The sequence below is a fragment of the Pteropus alecto genome, unplaced genomic scaffold (assembly GCF_000325575.1).
Source record: "Pteropus alecto unplaced genomic scaffold, ASM32557v1 scaffold25, whole genome shotgun sequence".
NCBI classification, from domain to species: domain Eukaryota; kingdom Metazoa; phylum Chordata; class Mammalia; order Chiroptera; family Pteropodidae; genus Pteropus; species Pteropus alecto.
Window position 1 is genome coordinate 36,242,835 of NW_006441955.1, and position 12,629 is coordinate 36,255,463.

Genomic DNA, 12,629 nt, shown 5'->3' on the forward strand with positions numbered 1-12,629 from the left:
TTTCTTCTTTCTGTCCTTCCTTCCTTCCTTCCTACCTTCCTTCCTTCCTTCCTTCCTTCCTTCCTTCCTTCCTTCCTTCCTTCCTTCCTTCCTTCTTTCCTCCCTCCCTTCCCTTCCCTTCCCTTCCCTTCCCTTCCCTTTCTTGAATGTTCTCTTAAGCATGGACATTTTTGACAGGACCAAACATCAAGGACTATTTGGTGTGGATCCAATGTTTCCATGGATATTTAGGACAGGACCAAATTTCAGAGACCTTTCAGGGTAGACCAAATGTCTCAGTGAATGCTTTGGACAGGACCAAATGTCCTGCAAGGCTTATTTTGTCTTTCCACAGCAGCAACCCTATTCTTCTAGGAATGCTCCCAAAAATTTGATTCTCATAGAAGTTGCCATCCCTTAGGCACTGACTCCTTGAGTCCTGAACCTTCTTGGTTTCCTATCTCGGCTCTCCCTTTTCTTCCCACCACATTTGCACTTGGACACCGGACCTTACTGTCTATTTTATGACTGACTCAGAAATAACAGCTAGTTTTCTGAATGTTTACTATGTGCCAGGAACTTTGCTAAACCTTTTAATACATTATCTCATTTAATTGTGAGAACCACAGTGTAGTAATAATGCAGTGACTGTTACTATTCACATGAGGAAACAGATGTTTAGAGATGTTTATGAAAGTCACATGGCTAGTACGTGGTAGGGCCAGTTCCTTCTAAGCTATTGCTCATTGTCATAGGACTGTGGCTCTCAGAAGCCAAAACTCCACTCCTAAGTCAAACATCCAGTAGGGCCTTTGGTCTTTTGCCTCATAGGTTGGGGGAGGGTTATTTAATGTCTTGTTTTACCTCCACTATGCTTTAAGCTTTACTGGCGTCATGGATTCTGTCAGTCTTGTTAAATACTGGGTAGTTTTCACTACAATTTTTAGTTCATTCAGCATTTACCAGAATGCCATAGCCTGTTATTATAGTCTTTGAGGGCCTTCATTATGACCTTTATCTCTTTCAAAATAGACATGATGCATCTAATCTTAGCTGTCTATGGTTTGGAGATTTGTTAGATTCCTCTGTTGTAGATGTTTTTTTCCAGACTCTTATTGCTTTGTTACTTCTCTTTGGAGTTGCAACATTTTGTCAATAAAACTAGGTTAATTTCTTTCATTTTGTTTAATCTTTTGGATGCTTTTCTTTTTGTAGCTTGAGTTTGTTGGGGACAGATCTGCTGAACTATAATCCTATCCAATATACAGTAATGGACTGAATGTTTAGGTCCCCTCCCTTAAGTTCATATGTTGAAATCCTACCCCCCAAAATGATGGTATTAGGAGGTGGGGGGTTGGGGAGATGATGAGGTCATGAGGGCAGAGAATGGAAATGAATGGGAGTCAGGCCCTTATAAGAAACAGCCCTTGCCCCTTCTGCCATGTAAGGTTACAGTGAAAAGATGGTTGTCTATAGAAGTAGGCCCTCACCAGACACAGAATATTCCAATGCCTTGATCTTGGACTTCCGAGCCACCAGAACCATGAGAAATAAATTTATATTGTTTATAAGCTGCACAATTTTGTTATAGCAGCCCAAATAGACTGAGACATATACCTGGTGTTATTCAAACTCCAGGACACAACTCTATAGTGAGTTGTGAAATCAGTTTGGTGTGTTATGACCAGCATTTTTAAAACAAAATAAAATTAAAAATATTAGGGTGTATCATAAATATTAAGGATTAATATAGGGAGCATTTGAGATCTTGCTTCCTGGCAATTGTCATTAGTTTTGGCTCAAATAAACTCATAAAAATTCTCTAAAAAGGATTAATATAGTTTTGTGAAACTTGTTTCAATTGTGTATGTGTTGAAAAGTAAAATGTATTTTTTATTATCAAGTTTGAGCATGGCTATCCTAAAGGATCCTCCTCTTTGGAATGTACTAAGTTTTATTCTTAAGGGAAGATCATTTTTTCATTCTTTCTTTTGTAGCTCAGCTAAACCACAAATAATGGCATTTACTAGATTTTATAGTTGAGCCAATTATCTAAGGAATTGAAGGATAGCCTATAAGTATCCTGGATTTATAAGTATCCTAGATAAAAGAATTTCATCTCAGAAAATTATTGACCAGCTTCTATAAAGTGCTTAGAACATTTCCTATCCTGAAAGATAGAACATTCCATTTTCACCTTATCCTCAGAAATTTCTCTACCACCAATTCCGTATTCCTGGGAGAAGGAATCTGATGGGCCCAGCTTAGAGCAGCTGTTAACCTGGGTCCAATCAATAATGGCAGAGGTGAGTTAAAGGTAAAAGGGTCATGTAATCTAGTGCTAATAAACAGGAACTATAGATAGAGTGGGCATTTAAAAATCTGCCTCCTAAATTTGGCATCTGAGTAATCTTTTTTCTAATGTTTTTGGGGGATACCCTGATGATGTGTCATAAATTTATTCATCAGTCCAATTCTAATTAGAACCATTCTAATAAAGAAACTTCTGAGGCTAAAAGGAATCATCCTATACTTGATTTAACCATCTTTCAAGAGCATGAGTGATTGAGGCTTATGCAAACTGTTCTGGTCCCACCAGTCCCACAGGGGCAGGTCTGAGCATTTCTAAATAAAAGGCCTTGAGATGGAGTAGCAAGGCCCACTGGGAGCTAACCGTGGCACTCTGAGGCCCCAGTACAGATTACCTCACTTGGGCCCTGACCTCTGCCCATAAACTCCATAAACGAAGGCTCATCCCGACTTCCCATTGATTATGTCTTAAATCGTTCTAAAAAAGATGTCTCTGCCTTATCATTACCATCTGACCAAGCTCTTATGCAGTTTATCTCATCTGTTCCTTTTGGGTGTCTGCTATGTGCCAGGCATTGAGCTAGTTACTAAGGATATATTGGTAGATGAAGTAGACATAGTCCCTTTGCTGGTAAAGTTAACTCTTTTCATTTTGACCAGGACTGTCATTTAAGTTCTATTGATTTCATTCTCTATCTCAGTACTCACTCATGGGACTTTGCCTCTTGCTGAAATCATGGCCCACTTAGTCCTCAGCCATTCTGTGAACTTTGGGTCAAAGGTGAAAGGAAGAGTTACTTTCTGTCTGTCTGGTGGCAAGGAACATTTTTCCTGCCTATCGAAAAACCAAAAATGTTCTTAAAGAGCAGCTAAAACAAATATCAAGCAATTTTTTTTTTTTCTGTAAGAGATCACTAGATTGGCCCGTGTAATCTTATCTATAGAATTCTCTTCCTTAACCAATTAATTATCTCACTCAGTCCTTAATCTTTTTAGCAAAGTTCTAACAAGACGGAAATGTTTTCCATCCAACACTAGTAGCTAAGATAATGGTGTCACCAGCAATGGAAAATAGTGACTACACAAACATTTTAGTGTATGGTAAAGATGCTGACCTATGAGATGTGTTATGACTAACTACTACCCATAACTAAACTACATATGTTTGAGAGTGATGTTCTAAGTAAATTAAAGTGGATTCAGGGTTATTCCTATAATCAAACCATTCAACACAAATATTTTTGAACATCTCTTAAATATATGCCAGGTATTATGCTAGGCACTAGGAACACAGCACTAAACAGTCAGAACATTGGAAAGGGTTGTCTGTGTTCACCATTTCTAATTCCTCTCCTTCCATTCTCTTGAAAACCTACGCTAATAAAGCTTCACATCCACTACCTCTCTGACACAGTTTTTGTCACGGTCACTTGTAAACTTCATTGTCAAATCCAATAGTCGATCCTCAGTCCTCCTCTACCTGCCTTGCTGGCAGCATTTCACACTCCCTCCTCCTTGAAATGTTTTCTTCACTTGGCTTCAGAGAGGTCACACCCTCTTGTTTCTCTTCCCTAGATGGGGCAGGGGTGGCCTCCCTCTTGTCCTGTTAATTGCCCTAAGGCCACTAGGCCAGATCAAACAAGTACATGCAAACCACTTGACTAAAGTGATAACTTTAAGGGGAATTATGGAATCATTCCTTTTTATGCTTACAGTACTTTATTAAGGTATAACTTATAAAAAGAAAAATGCACAGACATGATTTTTGACAAGTGTCTACACCAGTGTAGCCAACACTCAGGTCAAGATATATCACCTCACAGCCCTCCCCCGTTATACTTTATTATTAAAAGTTGACTTCCAGCCCAATCTACTATCTGGGTGGTGGGTGGGGCAGTGTCTTATTTGGCATCTATATGCACCAGTTACATTATCCATATTTGGGCTAGGTCTGCTTCTTCCCCCATGGGGCAGCTAAGGACAGAGGCACTGCTGGGACTTGACCAGGGTAACAGTGTGCAAGCACAATGGTCATGAACACTAGACCGTAAGTTCCACAAGGGCAGGGCCCTTTGTTTTGTTCTCCAATATGTCCCAAATACCTGGACCAATATCTAGCACAAATAGGCACTGAATAAATATTTGTTGAATTAAAAAAAAAAAGATACACTTTAGCACCCCAACCCGAAGACAACCAATTTTCTACTTTCTATCATCAAAGCTTAGTTTTCTTGAATTTCATATAAATTCTATTCTTGAATTTCATATAAAGGGGATAATACAGTATATACTATTTTTGTCATGTGCTTTTTTCACCCACATGGTTTTTAGATTCATCCAGGTCATTGCAAGTATAAGTAGTTCTTTTTTATTACGAGTAGTATTCCACTGTATGAATATACCACAGTTGTTTACTCATTCTGTTGATGGACCAGCAGGTTGTTTCCTGATATGGGCTACTGCAAACAAATCTGCTATAATAAAGCAACTATTATCGTTTGGCTTTTTGCATATATATGCATTTCTCTTAGGTTTATATCTGTGAGTGGAATTGCTGGGTTGTAATGTAGATATATGTTTAAATTTATGAAAAAAAAAAACAAAAAAACAAAACTGCCAAATGGTTTTCCAAAGCAGTTAAACCACTTTACATGCCCATCAACATTGCATGGTAATTTCAGTTTCTCCACATTCTTGCCAATACATAATAGAGCAGACCAGGCCTCCCTTCTGCTTTACCACCTCGTCTCCTCAGTCCCCCTAAAACTTCCTTTGAGCTACTGAACTAAAGGGCTATACAACTTTAGAAGGGAATTACGGAGTCTAGTCTTTTAAATATTAGTCTTTTAAATATTCTGGTGAGTCTGCAGTGGTATCTTATTGCAGTTTTTATTTCAATTATTCTAATGACAACGTTGAGTAAGCATATTTTCAGAAGTTTATTGGCCATTTGAATATTTTTTTAGAAGTGAACATATCCTCAAGATTTTATCGTCTTCATAATAAATCAAAATATGAAGCTTAGAACTGGATCACTTGGCCCTTTCTCTTATCTCCTCCCAATTCAGAATGCTTGCATCTCTTCATAGTGAGCTTTCTCCTAGGTCTGCAATTGGGCTCAAGACAATCTTTTTTTGTAGTTTGAGACTTTTTGCGGAAAATCGGCTTAGTCTGCCCACCATAACCACTCTGCTTTCTGCCGTAACACTGCTTTCCCTGTGCATACAGAGAATCCTTGCCCTTCTTGTACTGTGTCGCTTTGTGGGGTTGGTACTTGCCACACTTCTTACAGAAAGTCCCACGGGTTTTAGGAACGTTCCCTATGTTTGCAAAAGCACTATCGGTACAGAAAGGGCCATTTGAATATATTGTTTATGAAATAATCGTTTACATTTTTTGCCTGTATAGTTTTGTTTAATTTATTATTGACCTATAGGACTCTGACATGAGTCCTTTGTCAGATATATGTACTATGAATATTTCCTCTCAGTTTGTAGTTTGCCTTTTTACTTTCCTAATGACATATTTTAATAAGCTGAAATTTTAAATTTTGATGAAGTAAAATTTATGTTTTTTAAATTTTGGGTTCATTCTTTCGTGTTCTAAGAAAGCTTCGCCTATGCCAATACAGTGTAATTTTTTCCCTATGTTTTCTCTTAGAACATTTATAGTTTTACTTTTCACATTGAGTTCTACAATGCCAATTCAAAGACCATCATCAGTCACTTGGATTACTGCAGTTGCCTCTTGACTTGTCTCTCCTTGCTTCCATCCTTTTTCTCCCTATTGTCCCTTCTCAACCCAGATGCCATAGCAATCCTTTGAAAACAAAATTCACATTATGTCATTCTTCTGATCAAAAACTCAGCGACTCCCCATTTCATTCTCATAAGAGCCAAATTCCTTGCAGTTGCCACCAGAACCTGTGTGATCTGGCCTCTTATCTTACTTGATTATCTTACTGCTCCCCTGCTCACTCACTCTGCTTCTCTCACATTGGCCTCCTTGCTGTTTACAGAATGTGAACACACCAGATACGCCCATGCCTTTGTACTTGCTGTTTCCGCTACCTCAAATGCTCTTTCCAGATATACATATGAAAAATTTCCTTATATCCTTCAAGTCTTTGTTCAGGTGTCTCCACTATGTTTAAAATTGTACTTGCTCCCCATCTTTGCACTCCCAATCTTTCTATTGCTGCTCTATTTTTCTATAACACTTAGCACCTCATACATACAGTATGTTGTTCTTATTTATTTTCTTTATTATTTATTGTCTCTCTTTCTCTCCTATAGTGTGATTTTGGTCTGTTCTATTTGCTGATGTTCACATTCCATAAAACAGAACCTAGAATATAGAAGGCAATTAACAAATATTGGTGTAGTCGTTTTACTTTTTACTAGTAGGCTTTTCAAATATGAGAAAAGCAGAGAAGACAGTATAATAAACTAACAATGATCAGTCATTTCAATTTAATAATTATTAGATTTTTACTATATATATTCTCTCTCTCTCTCTCTCTCTCTCTATATATATATATATATTTTTTTTTTTTTTTTGCTAAAGCATTTCAGGTAAATTATAGCGGTCATGACGGCTAATCCCAATATTCAGTATATAGCTCTAAAAAAATAAGGACAGCTTTCTACATAATTCAAATGCTATTCTATGCCTAATAAAACTAATGATAATTCTCTTTTCACATTTAATTAGAAGCAAAATCTTTCTCTCTCTTTTTTTTTTTTTGATAGCTTATTCCAATCTGTATTATTCCCGTGTCCATTATCACTTGGACTACTGCAAAAAATGATAATTATTATTACTTTGATTCATTATATTAATAATGATACTTTATTGTGTATCAAGGCTGCTTAGAATTCTTTAATCCTAAGCGATCTTCTTGGATGCTGGGAAATGCTCAGAGCCCAATTTGTAGTTCACCTTTAAAAAGTGAGCATTCTTCGTGATGTACATATCATATCCTAATATAACACTTTCCTGTTCGCAGCATCTCCAGCTTTATCCTATTTTCTTCCTTATTTTTCCTGTCAATCTGTTACATTATGGCTCTTAGTAAACTACATCTCTCAGTGTTCACACACTTAAATAGTCCCTTTCCCTTAAATCTGGACTAAGCCTGTGATTTGCTTCAACCAATAGCATATAGCAAAAGTAGCACTACCAATTCCAGACCTCTACCTTAAGGAGAACTAACAGCCTCCATTTTGTGCTGTTGGGATTCTTAAATCACCATATATGAAGTCTAGCTACCCTGTTGCAAAGACCACATGTTAAGAAGCCATATAGAGAGGCCATGTAGAGAGAAAAAAGTCTTGAAATGACATGAAGAGAGAGAAACCTAGCTCAACTGTCCCAGTGTCCCAGCTGAGCCCATCATAGATTGTGCAATCATGAGCAAATTAATGAGTTAACTAATTAGATAAAGAAAAAATAGCCAAATTTCTTCTGAAACACCCTAGCCAAGACCCTCTTACTTTAGGTATTGTTTCTCACAGTCTGGCCTGAAGACCACCTGTATCAGAATAACCTGGAGTGTTTATTTGAAAGAGAAATATTTAATCCAACCTAAGAACCTCTTGGACAAGGCAGGGGAATCAGGATCTTTAATGAGACTTACCCAGTTGATTCACAGGCACAGTAAAGTTTAAGAATCTGCTTAAGGGCTCCCTCCTACCTGTTTTCCACGCTGCTCTAAGTCTACCCTCCCCGCCTCCCCAGCCCCCAAACCTACTGCTCTACTATTTAGAGTTTGATCCTACTGGTTGCTCAAATGCCAGACCAGAATTCTAGATCTAATGATTTTTCATGGTTGGTATTTTATTTTCACCTACCCAACTCTGTTCTACCTGGTTCATTCACTCTGAATCCACCTTGTCTTCAGGATTTCTCCTGGTCTTGAAGTGTTTCTTATAATTCAGCTGAAGAAACTCATGCCTTGAAGACCTGAAGTCCCTGGCTGTGCAGACTAGTTCTGGTTCTCACCTTATTTCTCAGGCTAGCACATCAGCTCTCTTCATCCTTGAAAAACCAAATCATGATGAGAGCTTTTAAAACTGGATATAGTTCAACTTAAGGACAGAAAAATATGTGATGGCTTTGTTAATTAGGAGTTAACATTTGTGAACTCAGATGAATTTCAGGAGGCATGGTAAAGGCAAAAGCCAGATTTTGCAGCAGATGGATGAATTAATGGGAACTGAAGGTTAAAGAAGGTTTTTATCAAGATGAAAAAGACTAAGCATACTTACAGGTGGAGGAGAAAGAACCATTAAGGAAGAAAAAAGTTGTTAACAAAAAAAATGTGTGTATTGAGAAGTAGGATGACCCAGAAGGGATAAGAATTGATTATAAAATAAGGGATGGTGTTACAGTTTTCTATAGCCGCATAACAAATTATCCCAAACTTAACAATTATATTATTATATCATGATTTGGGGGTCAAGGATTTGAGCAGGACTCAGCTGAGCAATTCTTCTCTCCCACCTGATGTCATATGAAGTTACTTCCCAGATTTACTGGTGGACTGGTTATCTGGAAGGTCCGAGATTGCTTCATTCATGTCTGATGCCCTGGAAGGAGTGACTGGAAGGTAGGGCTCAGCTGAGAAAGTCAACCAGAGCACTTACAGGTGGCCTGTCCCAGGGAAGTCTCAGGATGATTGGACTTCTTACATGATGGCTCAGGCTTCCAAAGAGAATATTCTAAATGTTCTGGACAGAAGCTGCAAGACTTTTAATGACCTAGTCTTTTTAGGTCCCAGAATGTCACTTACGGTGAATTCTGTTGGTTAGACAAGTCACTGGCCTTACTGACTCAGCCCGGATAGAAAGGAAGGGAATAAGGACTCCAACTCTTAGAGGAGAGTCAAAGAATTTACAAATATTTTTAAACTGTTACAAAAGAGGTGGGTGGATAAAATCAGAGAACATAAAAAAGAGTTGTCTTGGACATGAAGAGATGCCACCTCCATTGAACTTTTAAATGTTAGGAATATTCAGAACTCTGTCCTTAGCTCTCTCTATATATACTGTCTCCCTAGATCATCTCATCTAGTCCTCCTGTTGCTTCAAAAACATTCATATACTGATGACTTTAAGTTTGTATCTCTAGACCCAAACTCTCACTTGAGCTCCAGATTTGTATATCCAACTCCCCACTCAGCATATCTACTAGGATATCTAATAAGCGTCTCAAATTTAACACTGTCAAAACAAAGCTACTGATTTCTATCCTACCCTAAGTCTGCTTCCTCCAGCCTTCCTGATTCTAGTAAATAAAACCAATACCCACTAAGTTGCTCAGGACACATACCTAGGAGCCATACTTGGTTCTTCTCATTTCTCACATAGCATATTCAGTCCATCGATAAGTATCTACTTCAAATTCAGATTCCTATTGGCTCCAACTTCTTAAATATATCCCAAACCCAACCACTTCTCTCCATCTCTACTCATCTAAGTCAATGCCATCATTACCGCTCACCTCTCACTGGTCTCCTTGCTGCACTCTTGACCTCTCATTGCCCTTCCTCCATCCACAGCATCCAGAGTAATCTCTATAAAGTATAAATCAAATAATATAAATTCCCTGCTTAAAACCATCTAAAGACTTCCTAATGCAATCAGAACAACCTACAAACTTCTTGTTAGTGTCTGTGAAACAGGCCAAATCTTGCTCTATCTGCTTTTCTGCTCTCTCCTCCCTGCACTCTTCTTCCCCTTGTTCACTGAGCTCCAACTACTTTGATTTTCTTTCAATCCCATGTACACACTAAGTTTGTTCCTGTCTCAGCTCATCCCACCTATTGCTCATTCTGCTTAGAGAGGTCCTCCGATCTTCATCTGGTTCTTCCTTTTTATCAGTTAGGTGGTAAAAAAAAAAAAAAAAAATGACTCAAACGTCACTTTCACGGAGAGGCTTTCCCTGACCACTGCAGCTGAAGTAATACTACATCTTGCCCAATCACCTTCATCTCAATGGCCTATGGTAGTTTTTTCATAACATTTATTAGCACCTAAAGTTCTTATTCACTTTTTATGTTTATTGCCTGTCGTCCCTCACTAGGACATAAACTCCTTGAGGGCACACTTACTGTCTGTCTTATTTACAGCTGATTTCCCAGTACTTAGAACAATATAGGCCATGAAATAGACATACAATAAATGTTCACTTAAATTGGCTATTTCTTTATTCTGCAGGTAAATTGAGGAGAGGAAGGAAAACTCTTTGCTCTGTGAGATGAGACTTAAAGGTGTTTGGCTAATAAAAACAGGGCAGAGATTTCAGAAGGGTGTCTTGCATTAGGGGTCGTGCACCTTTCTAGACACTTCTCTCTGCAAAGGTTGTGTTTTTGTGTGTGTTTTTTAATCAGTAGATGAAAATCTTGATTTTGATTCTGACTAACATTTCTTAAAAAGTAATTTTATGGAAAAAATAATTTGATTTTTTCACCTTTTTAGATAGCATTGGCTTTCAAAAACAGCAATTCTACATTTTTTTTTACAATTCTGGCCTAGAATTAATTTCTCTTAATCCATTGTTTTTATTTTGCTTTTGTTTCCATTTTTGTTTTCCTCCCTCTTTTTAAAGGATCTGCTATATCTGGCCCTGACAATACAGGATCAAACTCAGGAAAGCACAAATATCAATGTTTTCTTTCATCATTATAACCTAAGTGAGTCTTTTCATGGTTCCATAGCCACACTTCTCTGTTCTCATCAGTAAAGTCTAGGTCCTTTGCAAGAGTTAAATTCATGTTTTGATATCCATGCTTGTAACTCCCTTTCCCATCAGCAAAGTCTATGTTCTTTGCAAGAATTAAATAGGCATAACTTTTTTATGTTCGTCCTTTTCTACATTTGAAGAAAATGTTCTATTCAAGGTATATGTTGGCTACAAATTTTATTTTCTTACTCAACTTTTTAATGATGTTTTCTTGAAATGACTTTTATAACACTTTTTCATTTGTTCATTTTTACTGATTCACACATAGTTCTCCTCCAGAATGTTGATGTGAACTGGATGTGAATGTACGAAGGTGATGAAAAGAGTAATTAAATAAAGAACTGCTTCTGACAGATGAAAACACTGTTAATTATTTTTCCTTAGAGAAATGACATATATATATATATAGCACACAGCTTTGGGAAGCCAGATCAACCTGCTGGACATGCTGAACCAGTTCTTGTCTATTCCAAAAATGGAAAGCAACATGTGTGATTTATTTCTGAGACATTTCAGAAAGCTGAATGTGTTTCCATGTGATATAGTGTATTGATAACTTCGTGAGGGCTTTTGACTTGCCTTTACCGAAAAACCTTTGTGCTATTTACAAGTGTGGCTAAAGAACCAGAATGGACATCCATATGCAACAGTAACTGGTCAACGGCCAGGTAAAGTCTGTAGGGTCCTCATATGTAACCCAAACAAGGGCTTTTAAGACCAGAAAATTAAACATTACTCAAACTTCTTGTAGCCTGTTCCTGACCTGGAATTTGGGAGCTTATTTTTAGAGTTTTCCACATTTGGTCGACCACACGTGTAGGAAGCAAGAATACAATATCACTCTGAATGTGTGACTGTGATTGTTCTCTCTTGTTGAGCAGCAGTAGGGGGCTGGGAAGAAGCTTTCCCTGATCTATTTCCTCACCTCCAAGCAGATCTGGATGTAAACTATTTCTAAATATTGGTTTAATTCTTATAAAACTCCAAAGAAGATTCCACAGCTCGCTTTAGGATGCAACAATTCGCGCTCCATTTTCCCAGGCCACATTTGGGCGATTTTAAGTATGTGGATGACAAGATCATCCACAAGTATTTGGCTCTAAGCTCCCATTCTGATTTACTTATAAGGACATGCAACTTCCTAAGTTTCTCTTATTCTCATGGGCCCCAAATGGTTTCATGAGCCCTGGGAGTTTTTTGGATTTTTTGTTTTTTGTTTTTTTCCTGCGCCAGGTCAGCCTCCTGCCAGGACTCCAGCCAGGACTCTGCAGCAGTCTTTCCTACTCCTGTGGGGGCTCTGCTCGAAATGGATAGGGGAGAAGACAGAGATTCCTACCCCTTCCTTCTGGTGATTAATACAGCTCTTTAGCTGTAAACCAGCCCTCAGGCTAACACAATTTAAGCCTCCAAGAGGCATCCTTTACTCTCCATGCCCCCAGCTTCACTTTTATTTTCATTAAGGACTTAAAACAAGTTTCTTCAGAGATGAAGTCAGAGAAGCATTTTTCAGTTTCATAATAATGCATTCCTCACAGGCAGACAGCTACCTCTCTCGGTTTTCTGCTACCTTTACATGAATTTCCCAGGCAGCCCAT

The 12,629-nt window shown here is 38.0% G+C and overlaps 1 protein-coding gene across 1 annotated transcript; it reads right to left on the reverse strand.

Moving 5' to 3' along the window:
- Positions 1-5,253: 5,253 nt before the first annotated feature.
- LOC102894685 (60S ribosomal protein L36a-like) lies at positions 5,254-5,649 on the reverse strand (the record flags this gene model as incomplete). The annotated part of the gene is made up of 1 exon (XM_025052021.1): positions 5,254-5,649. A coding segment is annotated over one exon (339 nt), but the record flags the coding sequence as incomplete, so codon positions are not given.
- Between the last annotated feature and the right edge of the window lie 6,980 nt (positions 5,650-12,629).